This window comes from Peromyscus leucopus, chromosome 16_21 (assembly GCF_004664715.2).
Source record: "Peromyscus leucopus breed LL Stock chromosome 16_21, UCI_PerLeu_2.1, whole genome shotgun sequence".
Lineage (NCBI taxonomy): Eukaryota > Metazoa > Chordata > Mammalia > Rodentia > Cricetidae > Peromyscus > Peromyscus leucopus.
Genome location: NC_051084.1, coordinates 34380987 through 34408293, shown reverse-complemented (window position 1 = coordinate 34408293; position 27307 = coordinate 34380987). Strand labels below are relative to the sequence as shown.

The 27307-nt window shown below is 44.5% G+C and overlaps 1 protein-coding gene across 4 annotated transcripts in view; it reads right to left on the bottom strand.

Moving 5' to 3' along the window:
* Micu1 (mitochondrial calcium uptake 1) overlaps positions 1-27307 on the bottom strand; it is a 166222-nt gene that overhangs the window by 120021 nt on the left and 18894 nt on the right. For all 4 annotated transcript variants that reach the window (XM_028892448.2, XM_028892449.2, XM_028892450.2 and 1 more), the window contains exons 2-4: positions 20297-20458; positions 9741-9915; positions 1420-1582 (exon numbers count right to left, since the gene is read on the bottom strand). In XM_028892448.2, coding sequence (XP_028748281.1) covers positions 1420-1582; positions 9741-9915; positions 20297-20457 — 499 coding nt within the window. In that variant the 5' untranslated portion in view covers position 20458. The remainder of the gene's footprint in view (positions 1-1419; positions 1583-9740; positions 9916-20296; positions 20459-27307) is intronic.

Sequence of the window (27307 nt, the reverse complement as noted above, 5' to 3'; positions counted from 1 at the left end):
AGGGGGAAAGAAAACCCAAATGAAGCCGTGTTATTCAGCCGCTCTCCACTCTAGACAGCCAGGGCTCTCTTAGTCTGCCCAAGAAGCCATGACTATGTGGCAGAACTGGCCATTCAATAGAGTGGAGGAGGTACCACCTGAGCATCAAATACATTTACGCTTCATATGCATCCTATACACATAGCCTGCTGATAATTTTATATGATATTTTTTGTGCACTAGTGTTTTGACTGCAGTTCACACGCGGTCACGTAGGGAATTATCCACTCATAATGTCACACTGACATTCCAAACACCTCAGATTTTGGAATATTTTGGACTATAGATCACAGATCACAGTGTTCATCCTGTATTGGTTTATATGTTTGCCTGGTGTTTAATGCTTTTGACTTCTTTGAGATGCTGCCTTATGTCTTTTCACGTCAATATAAAGTGCATCCTTCAATTCTTTGTGTAGGACAGGTGTACTAGTAACAAGCTACCGAAGCTTCAGTTGTCTGGAAATGTCCTAACTACTCTTTTGGGAATAGGCGTTGCCCACGTGCTGTCCACCGCAGGTGTCCTACCTGGGCACACCAGGGATGACTACTGTCCAGTTGTTTGCTCCTGTTAACCGATTACGCTTTCTGGTTTGTTAGAATGCCTGTGTAATTTCCTTTTTCCTTGGGTATGTTTACTATACTGTGGAAGAAAGAAATCAGCTTCTCTCCTCCCTAGGGTTCAGCTGCTGTTAAAGACCTCAGTCCTCAGTCCTTCAGTGACTTTCTCAAAGTGTCTGTATGACAATGACATGCTTTGTCATTTCCTCCTGCATTTCCTGTCCCATTTCCTTAAACGCTGGAGCCAGGAGGCGTGGGAAACTGCTGAGGAAGTCAAAATGCATGATGCAAACTTCTGGAGAACAAGGTCTGCACTGACCACCTCTTTCCCTCCTCCTCAAGCAGTACGCCACACCAGGCTCAGAGCTGCTGTCCTATGCCGGAAGGCAAAATCAGCACAGTGCTGTCACAGAATCTAGAGGACTCACTGTGTGGTAAGCACGCCCCTGCTTGTACGCTGATGACACAGTGGATCACAACATTGAGTCTTGTCTTTTTTCCAGTGGTTGTTCCAAGAGAGGGTCTAAAGTTTGGAGGACCCTACTCAATCATTCTCTCACAGTGTTCCCTAAAAGCATCCTTAATCGTTTACCTTGACGCTGCTTCTTTCCACACACCGTTTATCTCAGCTAGTTCCCCTAAACAAGACAGCCACACTGGACGGTAGAAGCTGAGCACAATTCCAAGCAGCTAACAGTCAAATGGTGACTTTAATTACTGCTTGCGCCCATCAACGTTAGGAAGTCCAGAGAAGGAAGCACAGCATCCCTAAGAAACGGGTGCCCCAAGACTCAAGCCTGCCCCCACGCTAGCACCTTACGTTCGGGTTGCTTCTCATTTGGGGTTATGGATCGCACGAAGTCCTGGGGAGTCATGAACACCTCCGTTTCTCCAGGCTCATTGATTACTTTCAAGGTGGCGAAATAACGGAAGATTTTGTCTGGCGTGGAGTAGGCTCGGATCCTGTTCTCATATTCCATCACCTAGAAAGAGAAAGTCAGAGGATGTCACTATGTTAAGCTACGTTCAAGTCCACCGACTCTCGTATGTGCTCATCTTATTTTGGAAAGAAGCTGATTATCTCTCTGCAGTTGGATTTTTTTTATGTGTATATATAATAAATAAGCTCAATTTCAAAACTTTAAATTTCTTTCTTGCAAGATATCATTTACACTCTAGTTGAAGCAAGGTTCATAGAATTTTGTTTAGATCTCCCTTTTTTTAAAAAAAATTTTCTTGTTATTTTCTGAAAGCTGACAAAATTTAAAAATGCCACTAAAAGAATTCAAAAGGCTTTAGTAATGGAATTGCTGCATACAGTAGCCTGTAGGCTCTTAAATATTAACTTTTAAAAAGGCAGTCACTTTATGTGGATTTTCCTGAATACAAAAAGAAAACAGACTTGAAATTTCACAGGTCTGAATGGTTAGCATCCCTTGTAAGGCAAAATACATGAAATGATATCATAGAAAAATAAAATATGTATCATGGAAGCTCGATTATTTACAGGTCTGAAGTACTTTAGACTAGATTATTAGGCAAATTCACAGAAAACCTTCCCACGCAGCATATCTAGAAAGAAACAGAGGGCAGTGCACAGACGTTTCAGTAAAAGCGACAGTCAAGCACAGCTTTTAAGTAAACGTTTGCATGTTACCATGACAGTTCACATGTCTGACATGTGACTCTTCTGAGTACACAACACACTATCCCAATCACACATGTTTTAGTAAAAAATGTCTCTAATACTTGAATTGTATTTTACATTATTATTATTATTTATTATTATTATTGTAAGACAAGGTCTCAAATCTGTCACCTGGCCTCAAACTTGCTCTGTAGATAAGGAAGACTTTGAACTTGGGATCCTCTGGCCTCCGACTCCCAAATGCAGGCATTACAGTGCACAGTACTACACCTCGTGCTTTTTAAAGCTCATGGATCAAACCCACAGCTGCGTGAATGCCAGGCAAGTACCCCACTAAGTGCATTCCATTCCCAGTCCCCCATACCTTAGTTTTATATGCTGAGGTAGCCACTACTAAATAGTATCTTATAAAAATGTGTTGATGCAATGAAACCCAAAACCTCATTAGTTCCGTGTCTATAAAGCAGGCAATACTTTCACATTTACCCATACATTAAATGTGTCCAGTTAACACAGCAGTTCTTCTGTCTGTTATCCCCGAAGTGGCGGCAGCTGTTCAGCAATGGTCTCAGCTCCACCACCAAGTGTGGTTTTAGTGACTGAGAATGAACTGCCAGTTTATTACTCCGCAGGACAGGGATTCAGTGAGAACCTGCACTAAAATCTGGGTGCTGGAGAGATGGCTCCGCGGTTAAGAGCACTGGTTACTCTTCCAGACAACCAGGGTTCAATTCCTAGTACCCACAAGGCGGCTTCCACTCTCCATAACTCCAGTTCCAGGGGATCTGATGCCTTCTCCTGGCCCCTGAGGTTAGTGCATGAACATGGTGCTCGGACACACAATTCAGGCAAACGCTCATATACATACACACATTTGAAAAAAGAAGTCTCAAATCTGAGATGCACAGAAGACTAAAAGACCGAGCACGTGGCAAACACAGCAGGAACTACTTAATCCCCGCACAGCCTTGAGCCTTGGCTACAAGTCTTAGACCAAAGGCATTACACTTAGACTACACCTATTCATTTGCTGGCCACAGTGGCTACAGAAGAAGCAACCTTTCTGCGGCCCGTTGGCATTTCTTGTACGTTGGCATTTCTTGTACCCTCTCTAAAGACAGGAGTAGGGAGAGGAGAGAAGGAGAGAGTGTGGTTCAGGATGTTTAGGGCATGGGCTTTTGTGGATTAAAAGGTAAAATCAACCATACTCAAGGCAGAAAGATAAGATCATAAAACCATGAGATCAGGAGTTTCAAGTCTGAGAATCAGGTTTCTGGACTGTTGCAAGACTTACTAAATTATGTTATAGAACACTATTAATTTGACCACAAGCTGAGTATATACATTCTGCTATAGCATTTTTGTTCATTTTTTCTTTGAGGCAGTGTCGCAGTATGTATCCCTGGTCAGCTTGAACTCACGGATCTGCCTGCCTCTGCCTCCTGAGTGCTGGGATCAAAGGCCCACGTCCCCACTCAGCTGCTGTAGTGTTAATATAAACTAATGGTTCTGTGTGGTTAGAAAGTTCATTCTGAAACAATAGGTTCAGAAAAGTAACAGATTTAGTAAATCCTCATATTGGTAGCATTTAGTATGTACATACTGGCAGCATTTAGCATGCATACATGGTAGCATTTAGTATGTACACATTGGTAGCATTTAATATATACATATTGGTAGCATTTAGTATATATATATTGGTAGCATTTAGTATGTACATATTGGTAGCATCTAGTATGTACATATTGGTAGCATCTAGTATGTACATATTGGTAGCATCTAGTATGTACACATTGGTAGTATTTAGTCTATATACACATAACATTTAATATATACATATTAGTTGCATTTAGTATATTCATATTGCCTTTTCTAACTTAGCACCATATCCTGGAGATTGTTCCATATCAACTCTGATTCCTTTTAGTGACTCAGTGATTTCACCAAATCACTATAGGAGGAATTTAGGACACAGAGTCCAAGAGAACAAAGTTTGGAAGCAATGATAGGCTACTACTGAGGGATTGGGGGATGCTCAAAGATTTACTAAGGAAATGATAATGATTCATTCCATCATTTATCAGTCTTTCTTAAGCATCATTACGTTAAGACATATCTTCCATAAAATTGCTGAGCATAACTGAATCCAATTCAGGGATTATTTTTCTGTGTGAAATACACTAATGAGTACTCAGAAAGGACTGATAACCATAGCTGCTAAAAGGAAAAATAAAGAGCTGGAGAGATGGCTCCATGATCAACAGCACTTGCTGCTCTCTCAGAGAACCTGGGTTCGATTCACACCAACTACATGCTAGCTCACAACTGTATGTAATTCAAGTTCCAGGGGACCTGGAGCTTTCTTGTGGCCTCCACACACATGTGCTGCACATACATACATTCAAGCAAACACTCATATACATAAAAACAAATATATCTAAATACACATAAAAACATAATCTAAAAAGAGAAGAGGAGGAGGAGGAAGAGGAGGAGGAGGTGGAAGAGGAGGAGGAGGAGCCAGATATCACAAGGTTACTGGGAACAGGAAACAACACTGCCACCACTAGTGTGTCCCCAGGGACCAAGGACAAGTCTAATCAAGCCTCAGAGTCCGGCTGCCAATATTCAAGTAATACAGAGGCTGGAGGAATGAATGACACTTAAAATGAGTGGCAAGAAGGCCCAGCCATAGCAAACTTTAAAGGTTAAATGGCCCGGAGCCTGTCCCCTATATATCAAGAGAATGAAAACATATTATTAGGATGGGGAGAAACAGTTCGATTACAGAGTTCATGCTTGATCCTAAGTTCAATCCTCAGCATCAAAGGGGGAAAAAAGCTGACATTAAAACAACATACATCGGGTGATGAACACTTGAGTCAGGTGATCACGTGAACGAGCTCACGCTCCCACTGCCCACAGTGGTGAAAGAAGGCCTAGGGAAGGAAGGTAGCCCTCCCAGCTGCTGGTGCAGGACCGGGAGGCCAAGAAGTGGATAAATCCCGAACACCCTGTCTCCACTCGACTCCGCCAGCTGGAGTACACGGAACTCTCCTATCGAATCGGCTCCAAGTGCCTCCTCCCTTAGAAAGTCCCTCTAGGCCCTGCCCGGCCAAACGGACAAGTACAGGACAGAACATAGAAGGGGAGGCCGATCAACGGTTGGCCTAGACCAAGAAGGTGGCTGTCAAGGAAAGGGTGTCCCCACAAAGAGGCTGCTGTCCTGAGTGGGGTTCAAACTGTCCCTGCCTCGGGGAAAAAAACACCACTCAGCTGCACATGACCCAGATGCCACTGAGCTGGTTGGCTTCTGCCTGCCTTGTGATGTACGACAGGGTTTCCCGAGGGCTTCATCGGGGAGGGCCAGGCTGGGACATCTGGTCCACAGCAGGATGTGTGCCACCATCACCTTCACAGAGGTTAACTCTGAAGACAACTGGGTCTACTATCACAAAACAACAAGTAACCAGACAGCTATCAGGACCAGTTACAGTGACAGATAACGATGAGCTACGCTGTCCCTGGGGAGGCAATGTCCTGGGTCCAAAATTCATGGCTTGCGGTGCCAAACTGAAAAATGCAAGGTCTGAATAGTTGTCTGCTAAACTGGATTAAAAGTACACTGCTGAGTTTTCTATATATTCCAAATATGAGAGGAAGTAATTATTATAAAAATCTACTTGTTTTGGGGGCACGGTGGCATATACACAATCCCAGCATTCAGGAGGTGAAGGCAGGAAGATCACTGGAAAAAAAAAAAAAAGACAAAAATAAAATACACACAAAGAAGCCAATCCATTTGTGGCACCCCACATACATATTTTGCTTTGTAGGAAAACAATTTAAACAAAATCCAGACGTATGTGAATAGCAGAAGTAAGGTCATGGATCAAAGCTATCTATGAGATTTTTGACCAAGTGAAAAAGAACTTCGTTATAGTAAAACAGCAACTGCTTAAGAAATGAGGATGTGCTGGGCGGTGGTGGCGCACGCCTTTAATCCCAGCACTCGGGAGGCAGAGGCAGGCAGATCTTTGTGAGTTCGAGGCCAGCCTGGTCTACCAAGTGAGTTCCAGGAAAGGTGCAAAGCTACACAAAGAAACCCTGTCTCGAAAAAAACAAAAAAAAAAAAAAAAAAAGAAGAAAAGAAATGAGGATGCTTTACCTCATAGATGAGAGGCACACAAGAGCTTTTTTTTTTTTTTTTTGGTTTTCGAGACAGGGTTTCTCTGTGTAGCTTTGCACCTTTCCTGGGACTCACTTGGTAGCCCAGGCTGGCCTCGAACTCACAGAGATCCGCCTGCCTCTGCCTCCCGAGTGCTGGGATTAAAGGCGTGCGCCACCACCGCCCGGCGAGCTTTTTTTTTTTAAGATTTATTTATTATGTATACAGTGTTCTGTCTGCATGTATCCCTGCAGGCCAGAAGAGGGCACCAGATCTCATTACAGATGGCTGTGAGCCACCATGTGGTTGCTGGGAATTGAACTCAGGACCTTTGGAAGAGCAGACAGTGCTCTTAACTGCTGAGCCATCTCTCCAGCCCCAACACACAAGAGCTTTTAAGAGATACAGTCTCTTTTAAAAATGATGCAAACTGCTGACTCCTAAGAGTAGTAGAGTTTTTTTTTTCCTTGTTATTTTGGTTTTTCAAGACAGGGCTTCTCTGCATAGCCCTGGCTATTCTGGAACTCACTCTGTAGACCAGGCTGGCCTCGAACTCACAGATCCACCTGCCTCTGCCTCCTGATTGCTGGGCTTAAAGGCGTGCGCCACCACTGCCCAGCCTGAGGTGGTTTTTAATAAGCCCACAATAAAAAGATATAGTTTATCACACAATATTTCTTCAAGGTCTCTATTTTTACATTTGTGTGTTTGTGTGTGTCTATGTGCAGATGTGCATGCCACTGCGCACATGTGGAGGGCTGACGATGACTAGTGGAGTCGGTGCTCTCCTTCCAGCACTGGGGTTTGGGTTCCAGAGATGAAACTCAGGTCACCAGGTTTGGCAGCAAGGGCCTTTACCCACTGACCATCTCGACTGCCCGAGTCTTCTTTTTAAGAACTGTTCCAGTAATGTTCTTGGTTTTATTGAAAAGATCTTATTTGTCTTAGTAGATGGATTTGTATATACTTTGTAATTTTTGCTTTTATAAATGGTATGTATTTTGTTTTGTAAAAAAATAAAATACTAAAAAATAAATTTGGAATTAAAAATGTGATTATGATCATTACATTATAGACAGAAGAACTCTTACCATGTTTATATGTTACTTAAAGGAATAGATAGTGACTAAAGACCACCCAGCCATCAGTAAGTGAGTGATGAAGATGATTCTTGGGGAATGAGATGCATAAGGACTACCCTTCAACAGAGGGAGGGACGTGGCTCGTCCTCTGAGACTGGGGAAGAATTCAGAACTGTTCCTGACGTAGGTCAGTTAGGCTGTACAGAGTCAGGAGTTACAATGAATAAGCCGCACTGGTAGCTTTGGTGCCCCTGCGAGGCTGGAGGCACTGTCATCTGCTGAGGGGATGACAGGCTATAAATGGAAGCAGGCTGACCCATGTTGACTTGAGTCACTCGACTCCACTTCTAAAGTGGAAGTGTGTAAATGAAACTGGCAGCATGTGGCAGCGCTACGCTCCGAACTGACAGCATTCACCTGATACCTGACGAACTGTGCTACAACCTTTGTTCAAATTCACCCCGGTCACAAATGGACTTAGAAGTTGAGAAACTGTGTCTAATTTCATCTAAAAAGTGTTCTGGAATATTATTTTAAGATGTGTTACATTTGTTTGTGCTATGGAACATTTGTTTAATGATGCAAAGATGTGCTGCGTTCTTTTATGTTGCATTTGTTGAACTCTGTGAAGCTGTGTTACTGTGCCTGATGGTCTAATAAAGAGCTGAACGGCCAAGAGCAAGGCAGGAGAAAGGATAGGCGGGGCTGGCAGGTAGAGAGAATAAATAGAAGGAGAGATCTGGGAGAGGAAAAAGAAGGAGCGAGAGGAGGAGGAAGACACATGGGGCCAGCCACCCAGCTATACAACCAGCAACAGAGTAAGAAAGAAAGAAAGATACACAGGTAAAGAAAAATGTAAAAATCAAAGGCCAAAGGCAGATGGGATAATTAGAGTCAAGAAAAGCTGGCTAGCAACAAGCCAACCTAAGGCCAGGCATTCATAAGAAATAAGTCTCAGTGGGTGATTTATTTGGGAGCTAGGTGGCGTGTCCCCAAAAGAGCAAAACCAAACAACAACAAAAAAGTTTTGTTCTTTTGAAGGAGTGACTCTTACAGATGCACATGACACAGCACATGGGAAGCAACCTGACCTGCTGTGGTATTTATATTTCTGTGGCTGGAAGCAACTGAGGATTTTAATCCTAACAATCAAGTTGTGTAAGAGATAACCCTTCAGAGTGTTTATGTGCATGCTTGCTGAACTCCGAAGTCTGACGTCACAGGCATTACTAGTTTCGGCAGAACCAAAACTTCTCTGAGGTAAAGCTGCAGTACCTGAGACTGTGGTCACAGTTTACGCTGTCCACAACTCTTCGGCTTTCTGGGAACACATACTCTCCCTTTACAATGTGACAGAGCAAACCAGAAACGTCACAAACAGTGTGTCTATGATAATGGTAAGCACAGGAAGACACAGAAAGCAAGCATGGGCTCACTATTTGAACTGAAAGAACCAAGAGTGTGAGCCTCCTGGAGACCAACCACAGACACTGCTCTGCTCACTTTTACCTCATCTGGAGGAGTTGAGGGGAAAACACATAGCTCCTCAAGACAGAAGGTAAGCAACTCAAAATAGCTCTAGGAAGTTCCTGAAACCGACCAGATTCACTAGCGCCCCTCTCCCACCAAGAGTAAATAGTAGAAACTGCTGAGAGACACTCTCAGATCAGCTTCTGAATCCATAAAGAAGCAGAGACCAGCCAAGAAGCCTGAGGGGTGAGGGGGGGGGAGGAATCAGCTGATCTACCTGGAAGAGGTTTAGACTATCTGAGCAACCTGGAAAGGAAATTCTCCAATCTGTGGAGCCGCCTGCAGGTGGTGCAGTATACTCCAGATTCCCAGCTCTGTGAGCTGTCACCCATGCTGGGGTGGGCTTGGGTGAGCAGCTCTCTGAGTCATTTCTGCTCCTATAAGTGACCTCTCATTCATGGTCCTGTAAATAACCCCAATAAAAAATACTAGCTCCCCAAGTTAACCTTTGCTGGTATCTGTGCTTTGGTCTACTGTGGGCTCACTATCTGGAGTGAGTAGTTGTGTGCATGTGTGTGTGCATGTGTGCGCTGTGACTCTGTCTCACATGACGCTCCACACTCCCAGGGAACCTTTCGCTTACAACAACAGTAAAGAGGTGAAGGAAGACTCAGGAGTGACTGTGACCCATCTGAAACCCCGACAAGGAGGTGGACAACACGGCTCCCCTTTAGAACACAGTTCTGATTCACTAGCAAAACTCTGCTCCATACTTTTCTGTCTCTGAATCCAGAACGCTTCTTCTTCTTCTCTTCCGGATAAGGCTCGGTCCCAGCATCCGCGGCCCTTCCGTCATGACTGGAGTCTTCCCCTTCCTCTTTAGTCTTCCCTGTATCACCAGGGTCAGGCTTTTTGCTGTTGACACACGGCGGAGATTCTGCGTGAGCCCTGGTGATGCAAAAGAGAAGCCTAGGTTAACCATGGGGGTCCATCCCATAAACAAGTACTCATACACAGCTCAGCAGAGCAGCAACCACATTTGTCTACATGAACGACTTCCTAAAACCCTGAAAGAACTCGCCAACCCTTCCCTCCGCCTTGTTACCTGTGAACAGGAAGCAAGGGCAGCAGCTTGCTAAGTGAGATAAGCTAGGCACAAAAAGGGCGAATACTATACAACTGCATTTCCATGAGTTACCAAGATTAGTGAAATCACAGAGCAGAATGAAGACTGTGTGTGGCATTATTATTTAATGGGTAGGAGCTTCGGATTGTAAAGGTGGAAAAGGTTCTGAAGACGGACAGTTGAGGGAATGGGAAGTTGCTTTTCAATGGGTATAACATTTCATTTTTACTTTTCACTGGGAATATTATGCTTTAAATTTGTTCTTTGAGATTTTATTTTTATGTGTGTGAATATTTGCCTGAATGTATGTCTGTGCATCATGTGTGTGCATTGCCAGCAGAGGTCAGAAGAGTCTTTGGATCCCCTGGGACTGGAGTTTTAAAGAGCTGTTAGCTGCTGTGAGGTTGCTGAGAACTGGACCTGGGCTCAGGTCCTCTGGAAAGCAGCCAGTGCTCTTAACTTCCGCGCCGTCTCTCCAGCTCCAGGTATATCATTTCGTCCTTACTTTTCAGTGGGTCTATCATTTTATTTTTTACCTTTTAATGAGTATACCATTTCATTCTTACTCTTCAATGAGTTTAGTATTTCATTTTTATTTTTCAGTGGTATACCATTCCATTCTTTTTAATAAGTGTACCACTTCATTCTTACAAGATGAAGTTCTGGAGTCCTATTTCACAATGAGAATATATTAAATATGACTAAAATATGTTTTTAAATAGTTAAGATGAAAAATGTTATGTGCTGTTTACTGCAATAAAAACAGATATAGAATAAAAAACATGTAATTCTCTCTCTCTCTCTCTCTCTCTCTCTCTCTGTGTGTGTGTGTGTGTGTGCGCGCGCGCGCGCGCGCGTGCGTGCGTGCGCGCGCGCTCATGTGCATGTATGCTAGGCAGCTGAACTTTGTGTGCAGGCTACTCTGATGTCAACTTGACACAAGCTAGAGTCATCTGAAAGAAGGGAGCCTCAACTGAAAAATGTCTCCATAAGATCCACTGTAGAGCATTTTCTCAATTAGTGATTGATGTGGGAGGGCCCAGCCCATTGTGGGTGGTGCCATCCCCAGGCTGGTGGTCCTGGGTTCTGTAAGAAAGCAGGCTGAGCAATCCATGGGGAGCAAGCCAGTGAGCAGCATCCCTCCATGGCCTCTGCATCAGCTGCCCCATGTGAGTTCCTGTCCTGATTTCCCTTGACGATGAACAGTGATGTGGAACTGTGAGCCAAACAAACTCTTTCTTCTTCAATCCGCTTTGGTAATGGCGTTCCGTCACAGCAATAGTGACCCTAACTACAACACATGCCCATTAAGTTATCAACAGGAGACAAACGCTGAGTGTTTAGTAAATGCTCCTTCAGCTGCTCAAGCTTACCAAGGTATTCTGTGAAGATTTCCCAAGCACCTGGAGCCAAGGCAATGCCCTTATTCCCACTCCTGCGCCATTTACTGTTTGAAACATTACATATAGTTTAGTGTTATAAGTGATAACTCATGTATCCCTAGAAGCTATCTGGCCTCCACTATTAGAACCAAATGGTGTGTGTGTGTGTGTGTGTGTGTGTGTGTGTGTGTGTAAGTGCAAGCATGCGTGTACCGCAGCTAGTGTGTGCTGGTCAGAGGACAACCTCAGACGCTGATCATCTCCCACCTGTTGGAAACACAGTCTCTGCTGTTGCGGCTGTGACCGGACTCCAGGCTAGCTGGTCCCCATGCTTCCAGGGATTCTCCTGTCTGTTTCTCACTCTGCCACGGAAGCACTGAGATTGTAGCTGCCCTTCCACATTTGGCTTTCTGTGGGTCTGGGATTCCAACCGAGGTCTTCACACGTGCAACACTGACTAAGTTCCCAGCTCCACTGTCACTTTCATAAAGCCCAAACTGTCACATGTGCCAGGTTGGTGCCACAGGGCTATAATCCCAGCACTCAGGCAGGAACACAGAGGAAGAAGACCGCAGCAAATCCCAGATCAGCCTGATCTGTATAGCAAGTTCCAGGCCAGTCAGGGCGACACAGTGAGATCCTGTCTCAAAAACCCCAAACACCTCAAAGGTGCTTCACCCTAACACTATCCTTATTCCTTTAAGTTTGCCAATACCTTATACAAAGAAAACACGGATGTGTGTGACTGATGAAGGAACACCAACAGAAGTCCTGTGTTCGGAGGGGAGCAATGAGGGGGGAGAGAGAGGAGGGGGAGAGAGAAGGAAAGTATACTGCTATTAATGGACTAGAATAATGGAAGAGTCTTTTTTTATAGATTTTTTTAATGAAATTTTCAAACACTATATACTAACTTATTTATTTATTTTGAGACAAGGTCTCTCTACATAGCTAAACACTATGTTATTTATTTATTTATTTATTTATTTATTTATTTATTTATTTATTTATTTATTTATTTATTTTGAGACAAGGTCTCTCTACATAGTTCTGCTATCCTGGAACTCACTATGTAGACCAGGCTGGCCTCCAACTCACAGATCCACCTACCCAAGTGCTGGAACTAAAGCTACCCTCAGCTCAATAGAAAATGTTCTGATTTTTGGTTTCTCTCTCTTTCTCTTCCAATGTCCTCCCCACCCTTCCAACTCCATGCCTTCTTCCTCTCTCTCTTTAGAAAATAAACAGGCAAATAGAAAAACAAGCAAGAATAAAACAAAGCAGACAACAAAGAAAAATCAGAGAACCATGCACCCATAAAAACACAGAATCAGAAATCATAATATACAAGCAAAAGACCCGTATGGCAAAAATGCCCAAACAAAGCAACATGAGACAAAAAACCAAAAACAATAACAAAATAAAACAAAACAAAAACCAACCAAACAAACAAACAAAAACTCCAAAAATAGCTTAGAGTTCATTTTGTGTTGGCCATCTACTGCTAGGCATGGAGCCTGCCCTTAGGTGTGGTTTGTATATCCAATAAGATTCTCTTGATGAAATGAATTTTTCTTTTGTGAGCAGTTGTTAATTGGAGATAGCTCCTGGGTTAGTTTTTGGAGTCAGGGACTCTACCTCAAGAGTAGACCCGCAGGCAGAAGAGAAGTGTGATTTGTTTCAATTAGTCTCCTACAAGCACATTTCGAAACATTATTATGCTTAACTATATTGTAGAATTTGATTCACTGTGACTCTGTTTTCTCTTGATTTAGAGCACAAAGCAGGGAATTTTTCATCATATGTCACAGTGAATCCCGGCATGCCGATTCCAAGCTTGTTTTTTCTTTTTCAGTCAAGTCATGCTCAAGGAAAGACAGAAGAGCACCAGGCACCACATTCACATGGTTGGCATTGCACAAAAGAATTAAGTTACAAATAAGGGCAAATTTAAGGGGAAAAGAAAAAAGAAAAAGAAATGTGGATCAGCGCAAAGGAATAAAGAGCACCAGAAATGGAACTGAGTGGATAAATGCAAAAATCTTTCTCCTTTTCAGAATTTCCCAGGCTGGCAACATGGCTCAGCACATGCCACCAATCCTGAAGACCTGAGCTCAATCCCTGGTGCCATGTAGTGGAAGGAAGAGAGCCAGCTCCAGAAAGCTATCCTCTGACTGAGACAGACAGACAGACAGACACACACACACACACACACACACACACACACACACACACACACACACACACAAAGCTCTGGCAATTTCATACACTGTAGATAGTAGAGTCTACCTACTCTTATCTGTTCTTATACCCCCCTCACTACTGTCAACCCTGCCCCCCCCGCCCCCCGATCTACTGAGTTTGACCAGAGCCATCTGTGTGGTCTTGAGCTTAGAACCATCCATCAGAGGCTGGTTCCTCTGAGTATACAACTGAAGACAATGGCTGCCCCTTCCTTCCTTCCTTCCTTCCTTCCTTCCTTCCTTCCTTCCTTCCTTCCTTCCTTCCTTTCTTTTTTTTTGAGACTGGGTCTTTCTACATAGTCGTGGAAGTCCTGGAACGTGAGTTGTAGCCCAGGCTGGCCTCAAACTCAAATCCACTTGCCTCTGTCTCCCAAGTGCTGGGATTAAAGCATGTGCTACTACCATGCTTGGCCCTGCCCCTTTCTTTAAAATTTAATTTAAAGCAAAAATAACTAGTAATAACAAAATTCTCTGGGGTGTGTGTATTCATACAGGCATGGAATGTATAACAATAAGTTAGTGAAAGAAAACTGAAATATGTCACTGCAGAGTCCTCACACATATGGTGAGTAAGAGAACACCACCTAAAGGTAGGCTATGACAAACACAAGATGTATGACGTACGGTCCAGAGCAGAGACTGGCAAACTGTGATCTATAGGTCAAATCTAGTTTCCCACATGCTTTCTACTTTTTCAAACGGTTGAGAGGAATCCAAACAATCATCTTCTGTGACACACGAAAATTACATGGAACTCAAGTCTCCACAGCCACCAGGGTCCACTGAAGCTCTGCTTGGGTCCCTAGTGCGGCCTGTGCATAACAGCAGCAGCAGAGGCCTGGTGCACCCTGCTGCACAACTAGCCAGCCCCTTGGGAAATGCTTGTCAGCCCTACGCTTAGAGCAAGTACAGAGAGGGGAGGGGGAAGGAGGAAGGCAGAAACAGAGAAAGGGCAGAGCAGGGCATGCGCCTAGCAGGCAGGTGGACTTGGGCTTGATGTCCGGAACCATCCCCAAAGGAAGACCAATCCACAGTGTATGCACACAGGGCAACAGCACACTGGACACCATTAATACTTACGGTTAACACATGTCAGTAAAAAATAAGAAAATGAAACAGAGAGCTGTGTCTAGGAAGTTGCAGTCAGGGACAAAATCAACCATAAAACAAGTGAATGGGGAGGGGCGTGAGGTGTATGCCTATAATCGGAGCACCAGGGGAAGCTAAGGTAGGTGGATCTGAGCCAGAGGGAGTTCTGGGTTACAAGTTCTAAGGCAGCCTGGGCACTACAGAGACACTGTTTCAAAACAAAACCCTCTTGCTGTGGGATGTTCTGTATGTCCTGTGGGAGCCCTTCTTGGGTTCTTTGTGGCATTACCCAGCAGGTCCATATAGAGGATGATTAGGACCATTGGCCTGAGTGCAGGTGTTTGAGATGGTCTGCACTTGGCTGTGCTGGGGGATGGTCTGTATGTCAAGTTGTTCTAACTGGTTAATAAATAAAACCTGATCGGCTGTGGCTAGGCAGGAAAGATAGGCGGGACTAACAGAGAGGAGAAATAAAAGGACAGAAAGGCAGAAGGAGACGCTGCAGCCACCGCAATGACCAGAGACGCTGCAGCCGCCGCCATGACCAGCAGCATGTGAAGATGCCGATAAGCCACCAGCCATGTGGCGAGGTATAGATTTGTAGAAATGGATTACTTTAAGATATAGATTTATGGAAATGAATTAATTTAAGATATATGAATAGTTAATAAGAAGCCTGCCACGGCCATACAGTTTGAAGCAATATAAGTCTCTGTGTTTACTTGGTTGGGTCTGAGCGGCTGTGGGACTGGTGGGTGACAGAGATTTGTCCTGACTGTGGGCAAGGCAGGAAAACTCTGGCTACAAATGGCGCCCAACGTGGGGCTAAAGAAAAAAAGGGAAGAAAAAAAAAGGGACTAAAGAAAAAGGACAAATGAACAGGGATAAAGGCCGGTGTTATTAAAAAAAAAAAAAAAAAAAAAAAAAAAAAAACTAAAGACAAAGTCCCTTAACCAAGAGGTGCTCCAATAAAGTGTGATCTGAGAAGAATCCTCGCGTGGTGGTAAAGAGGATTCAGAACTCAACACACGGAGCGGTGACATCGGTAAGTTCTCCAGGAACGGTGATGTCGGTAAACGCCCCACAGTTCCTAATTCTCTCTCTCAAATGAGCGGCAGCCGCCGGTTTGAGTTACTGGCGGGTTCCTAGTGTGTGTGCTCGACCTGCAGTATGGCGGAAAGAGGCCTCTGCAAGTGGCACATTAAGCTGCATGGTGGATTTAGCCTTTGCTAGTTACAAAACAAAAAAGGTTTCTGGGCTACACGCTGCTTGGATAAAAGCACAGACCCATGATGGCTCCCAGAGCTGGTGGAAAACGTACCACCGCCATGTTGGGAAGCTGAAGGGGGCGGAGCCAGCAGCCACAGAGCTGTTTCAGGCTTAGAAGGCTACAGTTTAAAACAATAAGTTTGCAATAAGACAGATTCAGATGGAACAAGACTTTAAATGCTTTACAATGTGTGTAAAAATGTACATAGGCTTGGAAGAGAGAGGAAAAGGAACATAGACAGTTATATAAAGAAATAGAAAGTTTAAAAAAATAAAGTCTTTAAAGAGAAAGTAAAAGTAATATAAAAAATAAGCCATGTAAAGATGGATATCACACAGAGAGTTTGGATTATATTGTCTTTGGGATTTTTAACTGCAGAAAAACATTTGATCGTAAAAGATGTTGAGTTAAACCAATATGTATATATTAAAGATATCTTGACTTTAAAATTTGGATATAAGGATGTGTTACTTTGGAAAGGAGACTCTGCTTTTGTTTTCACAGAAAGCCAGAGGCTATGGATTTGTTCCAGATTAAGATACATCAGGTTTGACCAGCCAAGACCACCTGAAAGGTCTCCGATGACACCATGGCCCAGATGATCCAACATCCAGAATCGTTTCAAGGCAACTGGCTCAGACGATACAGTCTCACGGACTACTCCATGAACCTAAAATTTTCTTTGTCTCCCCATAAGATACTGCGCCCCCTCCAGCAGGAAGTAGTAAGAGAAGCTACGCCCAAATTCCCAAATATACCAAGCTGGCTTTGGAGATGTATAAAAGTTAAAACCTTCCTTTTAAAAAAAAGAAAAGGGGAAGTGCTGTGGGATGTTCTGTATGTCCTGTGGGAGCCCTTCTTGGGTTCCTTGTGGCGTTACCCAGCAGGTCCATATAGAGGATGATTAGGACCATGGGCCTGAGTGCAGGTGTTTGAGATGGTCTGCACTTGGCTGTGCTGGGGGATGGTCTGTATGTCAAGTTGTTCTAACTGGTTAATAAATAAAACCTGATCGGCTGTGGCTAGGCAGGAAAGATAGGCGGGACTAACAGAGAGGAGAAATAAAAGGACAGAAAGGCAGAAGGAGACGCTGCAGCCGCCGCCATGACCAGCAGCATGTGAAGACGCCGATAAGCCACCAGCCATGTGACGAGGTTTAGATTTGTAGAAATGGATTACTTTAAGATATAGATTTATGGAAATGAATTAATTTAAGATATAAGAATAGTTAATAAGAAGCCTGCCACGGCCATACAGTTTGAAAGCAATATAAGTCTCTGTGTTTACTTGGTTGGGTCTGAGCGGCTGTGGGACTGGTGGGTGACAGAGATTTGTCCTGACTGTGGGCAAGGCAGGAAAACTCTAGCTACACCCTCTCAATTATTTCTTGAAGTACAGTCAATTAAGCTATAGACAAACCCAAAACAAACAAACAAAAAGCATGGAAAAAAATCACCAAATACTTTTAAGTGTTAGCAACAGACTTCCAAATAACTAATTAGACAAAAATAAAGATCAAATAATAAGAAGTGGGAAATAATATGAACTGGGTGTAAACAATATATTAAAAAAATGAGACACAGCTAAAGACTGCTCGGAAGACGGTATTAATTTCCTGTATCAGAAAACACAGAAATACCAGGTTAGTGGTATAAAACTCTACTTTAAAGTAAGTACTAGAAAAAGAACAAAACCTACCACTACCAGGAGGGAGATAGTAAAGAACATAAACACACAAATCAAGAAGAATGAACGGCTGTGAAAGCTGGCTCACCCGCGTCATGACGAAAGGGGGCCGAAAGAACAGGTTTAGTTTACTAACACCATTAGCTGTCTGTAGTACTGAAACCCGCTAGAAGCCGGGGCTGCTCTTGCAGAGGACCTGGATTAAGTTCCCAGCACCCACATGGTGGCTCTCGGCTCTCTGTCACTCCAGTTATCTCTTCTGGAGTTCAGGGGCATTGCACACATGTGGTACACACATACAGGTAAGCAAACACTCGTGCACACAGAATAGAAATAAACAGACAAATCAGTACATCTAAAATCCAAAGGCACAGACTCCTGGAAGCAAACACACAGCTGAGGAAACGAAGGCGTCCGTGGACCTGACAACCCCACGGCGGAAGAATAAAACGACGGGCTTCTTCCGATGCCGCTGGAGTAACTAAGTGGAGGGCTGGGAGGGTGACCCAGCACTTGCCTGGCACAAACAGCGCCCTGGCTTCCGGCATCACAATAAAACAAAACGAATCCCCTACCTCACCCCAATCACAAACATTAACCTACAGGCAGCCCTAAAGCCAGAACCCTAAAACTTCGAGCACAGAGAGCATACGTTAGGGGACAAACAACAGTTTCCTCAATAAGACAATACCGACAAACTGGACCTCTCAAAATCAAGTGTTTGCTCTTTGAGAGACACTAGGAAAGAGGTGAAAATGTGCACCATTCACTCGGAGACAATATTTACACTAAGTACATGTCTGCCCAAATCTTGTGTCCAGAAAAACCTTTTAGCACTCAAAAAAAAAAATACACTTTGGAGTTGGAGAGATGGCTGGGGGCTAAGAGTATTCACTGCTCCTACAGAGCAACCGAATTCAGGTCCCAGCACTCATGTCCAGGGCTCAGAAGCACCAGTAACTCCAGCGCCAGAGGATCCAATGCCCTCTTCTGGCCTCTGCAGGTACCTTCACACATGTACATATACCCACACACAGACATACACACATGTACACTTAAATAAAAATCTTTCAAAAGTAACGTAATTTTTAGTGGTGATTTGAACAGACAATTCACAAAGGAGGCCAAAGAGATGACAATAATTCTGGGAAGAACATCATCTATTAGGGAAATAGAAAGCAGAGCACAATGAAAGGCTGGACTAGAAATGTTCTGACTAGAATAGTACAAAATGTGTGGGACTGGATCACTGCGCAGCCAGTCCACAGTGGTGCAGTGCCCAGAACCCAGTGAAAAACTGTTTGGTGTTTTACTTTGCTTCAAATACATTTTTTAAATTTTATTACTGTTATTTATGTGTGGGGTGCCCACCTCAGTGTCTGTGTGGAGGTCAGAGGATGGATGTTGGGAGTCAGTTCTCTCCTCCCACCATGTGGGTCCCAGGGATCAAGGTCAGGTTTGTCACCTCGTTTGGTGACAGGAGTCTTCACCCTCTGAGCCACAGGCAATGAAGACTCGTTTATGGACTTCAAGGCGGTTTTATCAATGAGAACAAACAAGGAAGAAACAACTCATGAATGGAAACACGCTTTCATATGACGTCCATATGACAGAGAACTACTTGACTGCAAAAGGACTCCAACCTCTGATGCAGACGGACACAGTTCAAACACGCCGTGCTGTGTTAAAGATGACACATCCACACGGGCATGGCTATTTCTCTGCCACTATTTGTTTTGAAGACAGGCTGCCCTCAGATTCTCAGGGTTCCTGTGTCCCTGAAGGCTGTGATCCGAGGCTAGGCCACCACATCTGCCTCCAAGAGATAAATCCTTTATGATCCCACCTGGACTAAATTTCAGAACTACAAAAGGGATGGTGGTGATAGAATCAGCTCAGCAGCTGCTTGGAATTGTGGGTAATAGGAGACCGACGTGGAAGAAGCATGGGAAGACATGATGGGTTGGTAGAAATGTTCTATTTCTTGATTTGGGGGTGGTAACACAACCATATACATTTGATAATAATCATGGGACTGACTCTATGTTTAAAGTGGGCAGACTTTATTATATCCTTATTCAATGGAATGCACTTTTAAAGTGTACTGCTTTTGAAAGCCAAGCACATCGACAGCTACTTGAAGACAGGGTGGACGAACTGGAAGGCACACACGCAGTGTGGCAGAGACAGAAAAATAGAGGCCTGCGGCTCACTGCATTTTCTTCTCCCTCCAGGGAAGGCTCAGCGACTGGTGAGAAAATGATGAGGTGACACGAGAGTACGGAGGATTATTAGTTTCATGTGGCCACCCCATTCTCACGTGTCAGCAAACATCCTTTTCTCGAGCCATCCCTACCTCACCATACACATATTCAGCAGCGGGGCAGCAGAGCTTGGAGCACCGTTTTCTACCTGCTGCTCCGGCAGGCTAGCACAACTGTGTGAAAAACCCTGCTTCACAGGTCAACATCATCCATACCAAATGACTCGGCGAAGGAGCCTGACGTAAAGTCAAGCCGGAAAGAACACTCACTTCTTCCATAAGAGACCAGTACTGGCCGTCACCGCTGATGCTCCCAGGAAAGCGGCCATCATCAGTCTTCGCTTGCTCTGTGTGGGCTGCGATGCCCCATGGTACCATCGCGTGCCCACGGCTAGTTCCGCCAGCGCGGCAAGGGCGTTAAAACGAAACATCCTGTGGACGAACGACAGAAATATCACCTTTAGATGCTGCTGGTGGCGATGACGGTGACGATGATGATGATGACAACAGCATCATCATCACCAAATGCTGATGAAGTACTCGCTCTGTCAGACACAATCCTGAGTGTTTTGCATGTGTTAGCCTCAGAAGGACTTATGAAAACAGAACTCCTCCTTACAAGCCAAATGTATCAGTCGAGGTAAAATGAGAAGACAGAAACCATATGCTACCTTAAGCAGAGAAATCCTGATAGAAAATACTATTAATTGTAATAGGAGAATAACTACTCAGATATAAAGAGGGTTGACAGAGAGTATCACCCAGGGATGACTTCTAGATTTTATGAAAAGGACAAAGCCATGGAAGTTCTGGAATGTTACTAAGATATCATATCAGCAAAATTTACTAGAAAGCATTATTGGGGATGCCAGAGAAAGCCACGGAAAACTCACGGCAGCAGAATTTGTTGGTCAGGTGCCCTTCGTGGGTCAGGGGAAACTACTGAATGTCCTACTAACGTGTGCATGCCACAGAGGTGTCAAGAGAAGAGCCCACAGATTCAGAGGAGGCAGGCCTTCCTCCTGCCACGCCTCTCTCCTGACAAGGAACGGAACTGCAAAGGGATAAAGTTCCAGGAGCACCAACAGGACAATGCAAACAGATCTGGAGCTGATCGGCAACAGGCAACCAAACTGCTCATTTCACAGGTCTAAGTGTGACTCGCCAGGAAATCCACGCTAGAAAGCATGGGACCAGAGCTTAAAGCGAGACGGCACCAAGTTTTAGCTGGAAGACGTTGCTATTTCCTGTGTTGATGCTGAGAGATGCTTCCATTAAAGTAATTGAAGTTTTAATTAAATCTTTCCCATTCCCAGCCCTTGGAAACCTTCCTCCCTACCAGATTCTTTTCATTTCATATTTAAAGTATCTCTAAAGAAAAAAATTTCATTTAATGCAGTGGTTCTCAACCTTCCTAATGCTGTGACTCTTTACTACAGTTCCTCATGTTGTGGTGATCCCCAACCATAAAATTGTTTTCCTTGCTACTTCATAACTGTAATTTTGCTGCTGTTATAAATCGTAATGTAAATCTGATATACAAACCCTGTGAAACAGTCATTTGACCCTCAAGGGGATTGCGACCCCCAGGTTGAGAAACACTGCTTTAATATTTTGTTTATACCAGACACACCGGGAACTTCACCAAGATGCTACCAAAAGTGAAGGCCCTCCCTTCCCGAAGCTATCTCCAGAAAGAAGGTTTTAAAGGCAGAGAAAGCTGTGCTGAAATGAAAGCCACAAGAGTCGTGTGTGTCACCCACCTCCCAGGCAGCAGGGGCACTGTAAGTCACCCCACACTCTGTCGGAAGAGCACCCCCAGAGAAATAAGACCGGGCCTATGTGCCATCGAGTTCCTCCAGGAAGGAACACCGAAGATAACACACGTGTTCCGCACAGATGTCAAGGTCACCTGACACAGCTGTGAGGAAGCTCTCGTGACACTGTGGCCAATGTCACCCTGCTGAGTTCTGATGGAGAGGAGGCCTGTGTCCCACTGGCTCCTGACTATGCTTCTGAGTCTGGCTGATTAATTCTAAATATACATGTTTTCATCATAAGAAACATTTACATTTGCTCAATTCTCAACAGACATTCACCTGCACATCCCCCATCCCATAGGCAAACTCCACTTTCCTGTTCTTCTAATTTGGGGCGTGTGTCTTACCATGTTCCTCACTCTGCCCAATGGAATGCGGACGAGTTCTGCACAGTACATTTAGGACATGTTGCTTCCTCTGCTTCACCCGGTGATCATTCTGGAAGCAGACACTGTCCCCCCACCCCACCACCAGCCCCGGGTTCCAAAAGAAAGCGATCTCCGCCTGAACAAATCATGTCAGGCTACTGCTGAGAAATGATGTTTGAGAGTGAAAGCCACCAAAATTGGAGGGCTCTTCGTTGCCACAGCAAGAGCTAATTCAACATCCAGGAGAAATTACTGAGGCATTTTCACTCAAAATAAACTTATTAAATTCATACTGCACGCCCAGCCATGTGTGAGAATCTAACAAATCACCAATAACTTAGATTCTAAGGAAGCAAGACACACTTGAAATATTCTTTAAAAATTTTATTACATATTTATTTGTGTGTGTGTGTGTGTGCAAATGTGCGTGTGTGCATATATATGCACAAATGCCATGGCATGTGTGTGAAGGTCAGAGGGCAATTGGCAGATACCAGTTCTCCCCTATCTCCATGTACATCCCAGAAATTGAACTTAGGTTGTCAGGCTGGGTGGCAAGGGCCTTTAACAGCTAAGCCATCTTGCTGGCATCTTGAAACATATTTAAAATGGTATTTCTAAAATGGTATCTAAAGAAATATATGGGAGAGGGGGTGATAGCTCTGTGGTACTCTACAAACACAAGGATCGAATCAATTCCCAGAGTCCATGTTTTAAAAAAAAAATTTTTAAAGCCCTATCATAGGGGTGCAACATCTTTAATCCTAGGCACTCTGGAGGCAGAGGCCAGCCTGGTCTACAGCGTGAGTTCCAGGCTAGCCAGGGCTACACAGTGAAACCCTGTCTCAAAACAACAACTAAAAACGAACAAAACAGAAACAGATTAGGACCTGTCCAAGCCCCCTAGGGTCCTACAGAGACCAGGACAGGCAGGTCACTGGGCAGCTTTGGCAAACTCCAGGTCAGGGAGCCTGTCTTGATATAACAACAATAACAACAAAAGTAACAACAACAAGAAATCCACAGCCAGAAAGTAGAGGGTGCTTGAAGAACATGATCAAGGTTCCATATGCATAAACATCAACGCACCGACAAAACAATTATAAACAAGAGAGACTGGGTTGGTCAGCTTTGATTTTATTTCCTTCTCAGCCTGAGATTGGTGCAAAATTTTGATGAAAGGCCAGAAAGGCCAGGAGTATTCCAGAAATCTTAGCGTCATTTTAGACAGACACTTCCACTGAGAGAATTAATGGAAAATGATTCTTTTCCCTCTCTCTAAACAATGACACCGAGGCCATAGGTGGTCTTTCCTTCTTCTGTTTCTCCAGGCAGAGGCAGAGGAAGACAGATCCCCGTAACCTTTTTGTGGAGTACCTCATTTGAGTTACTCAACTACTCATCTATGGCCTCACCCTACCCTGCACAGCCACGTTTCTCAAAGCACAGAACAGGACTTCATAATTTAAATTACCCTGTGACGGGGCACTGGCCCACTCAAGCATGTGGTTCTGGTGGGCCTTGCCCTTCTCCCCAATCCCCTCTGCCTTGCTGGGGACCACTGTATTGCATTCCTGAGGCTGGCCACCAAGGTCTGTTCCCTTGTTTGGCCACTTCCTCCTCCTGGGGCTGACTACCAAGGTGCAGCTATCGGGGGTATCAGAGTCCGGTGGTCAGGAGCCCCCTTTGGCTCACCTAATTGACATGCCCACTTAAAATTAAACACCTCATCCTAATACAGGGTTTTCCCATTTTACCGTTATAAACCACCATTTGCCTATGGGCCAAGTCTGTCTCCTCTCTATCCAAGGACAGCCCTTTGTCCCTTGGGATGAACACCCCTGTCCCTTTTCCCTTGTCCCCTTCCCCTTCTCTCTCATCCCCTATCTCCGTTACCACCACATCCTAGCCCATTCTAACACAGACCTCCCGTTCTTTTAAAATGACACCTGCAAGGTCATCTGCTGCTGTTTTCTTTCTGAGTCAGAAAGCAGCCACTTTAACTGTTCTTCCCCGCTTAATAAAGCATCTCTCGGTGAAAACAGGTGTTGGGTGTGGTTTGCGTCTGATGTGGAGGTGGAGCCCCTGCTGAGAGGGGGTCCCTTCACCCTGAACTTGGTGTGCATGTACCCAGGGCAGTATATTTACCCAAACACCTGCTTCTCCACTCGGCTCTGAATTTCCTTCAAATGTTTTTTTCCCCTTTGTAGACACACAATCAGGCAGAGACAGGACTTGTATTACTTAACTATTTTATTTTCACATGAAAAACACCTGCACAGTATAAATGATACAGGCCCTTGCTCCTAATATTTACGTCTACTAACAACCTCTACTTTATGAAAAGAACTGTATTTGGTGGTTGGGGCTCACCAGATCCAATCGCTGGTCTGTTATTGACTCTTCCCTGGGACTGAGATAAATCTTGCCCCTGCCTCCTGTACCAGGCCAGGTTCAATCTCAACACTGGAGCTCAATCCTGCTGTCCTTATAGACAAAGTGGGTCAACATTTATTTTCTGTGACTTAAGCTGCACAATCCCAACATCACTCTTGAACCCCAGAAGGCATCTCCCATTACTGCACATATGCTAATAAAATCCAACACGGAGAGGCTGTCCCTTCTATTTTCTTCCTAGCCAACAACTTCCGAATCATTTTTTTCTGATTCATTTTTAAATTAACATTTTCCAAATGTACACATGTGTAGACATAAATAGCATTGCTTTTGGCAAAAGCAAAACTGTGCACAAATAACACAGCTGTCTGGAGAGAGTGTGGTCACCGCGACAACCAGAAGCAATGGGCCCTGGGGGGGGTTTCAATGCCACAAACAAGGAATCCAGTCAACACACAAGCTGGAACAAGCTGGAAATGCTCATCTGGTAAGACTGGGAGAAGAACTGGGTAAGCCACATGCAACTGAGAAGACCTTGGAGGGCCAAGCTGAGAATCTTTATCACACACACACACACACACACACACACACACACACACACACACTCACACTCACACACACTCACACTCACACACACTAGGAGGACCCTTGAGTTCTTAAATAGGAAAAAGTCATGTTAAAAATGACGTTTCAGGGCTAGAGACAGTGAGTGGTTAAAAAGCAGTTGCTGCTCTTCCAGGATAGGAGTTTGGTTTCCAGCACCCACACAGGGTGGCTTCTAACTGCCGGTCATCCAACCCTCTTCTGGCCACGGTGGGCTCACACACAGAGAGAGGACCAATGTATCGGCTAGCTCTGCAGGGAACAAACTGCAAGAACCAAAGGCAGAGAGCTAACCGGGGAGCTTCAGCGGTCCTGGGGTTTGTTTAAAACACCCTTTAGGTCCACACATTATGTCTATGTCTCCTGTTACTGCTGGGCTACATCAAACAATGCACGTGATATCTCTAGGGGGATTTCCATGGATGCCAGGTAGTGAAGCCCCACTAAGAACAGGCAGCCCCATTGTAATTAGTCCTTAGCTCTCTGGTGGAGGGGTACGGAACTCATGTGCTGAGTTCTGGGGGGAAACAGACTTAAAGAGATCAGTGTCCCCCTGGGGGCTGGAAAGCTCAAACAGGCCAACAGAGGCATTCAGGCAGCAATGAAGATGGATGCAGATTTACTGACCAGTGTTAAACCAAATTAAAGCAAGAACATTTTCTTCCTCACTACCCAGCTCCCTCCGAACTCTCCATCATCACTAAAGTCAGCTTCTTAGGGAATATCTCTGACGTAAATGGAACAAAACACCAAGTACATTTCTGACTGAAAAGTGTCCAGGAAGGCAAGTGAAAAGCAAATCTGTAACCAAATGAAGCCTGGTCTCTCCAACAAGAAACTGCTAGAACAAGATGGCTGGAAGCTAACAACAGCGTGTCACTGCTGTGCACAGAACCCAGGCTGTGGGGGTGGTGAAGCTTAACACACTCTGCTTTGGGGAAATGTTAAAAGAGCACAGAACAGGGAATCGGTTAGCGTAATCCTCTAGGTTTATGGGTGAAGGACTAAGACCCAGGTGAGGCAAGGCCTGTTCAGAGCTAGCTGTGATAAATGTTGGGGTCTGTTTTTACTCCCAAATAAACATTCCCAAATAAGCAGGAAAGTGCTTTGTAACAACTGTTCTCAGCAGAATAAAGAGGCACATTCTAAATGTAAATCAGTGGGTGCAGACATGGCTCTGAGACGGCGCTCGCCTAGTACGCGCTCGCCTAGTACGCGAGAGGTTCTCCATTCAGTCCTCGGCACCTCGGTAAATATGCACATGCATAAGTAAACAAACAAAATGTCCAACTCCAGAAGGATAACAATGATGCAATATATGTAAATATTAAAATGATAATCATAAAACATCATCCCGAAAACCAACAGACAGCTGGGCTAGAGACAAGGCAGCCAGGAAGGTAAAGACGTCTCTAAAAACTAGGAAAAGAAACTTAAGCTCACTTTTACTAGGAGAACGCAAATTTAAGTTATAGCGAGAGATGGATGGTTTAGCTAGCTCTGTGGTAAAGTGATAGCCCTCAGCACCTCGGTAAATGTGCACACAAAGAAATCCGATGTCCAGCTACAGAAAGACAGTCACATAAAAAGTAGGTACAAGCTCGCTCATGGTGGCACATGACTTTAATCCCAGCACTCCGGAGGTAGAGGCAGGCGGATCTACAGAGCGAGTTCCAGGACAGTGAGGGCTACACAGAGAAACCCTGTCAGAACAAAACAAAAAGTAGGTACAGTCTATGGAGGGCCATTGGTAACTCTCCTGATGAGTATCTCCAGGACACACTTAGACACCTGTGAAATCTCTGCACATATGACTCTGTATCACAGTTTGTAACAAAAGACTAAGAGCTCCTCAAGAATTCCCAAGGAGGACTAATTAAATACGACATAGCCACCTAGGCAATACCATGTAGCAGTGGCTGGAAAAGGAAGAAAATTCTGTGATAGATAGAAGAGGAGGTTCCAAGACTAGGTTATCTAAAAGAGCAAGGGCATTCTCAGCCACACGGCAAGTTCCAGGCTAGCCTGAGCTACAAGACCAAAGCATACCTTGAAGACGGAATGCATGGCTATGCTCGAAAAAGTAAAAAGAG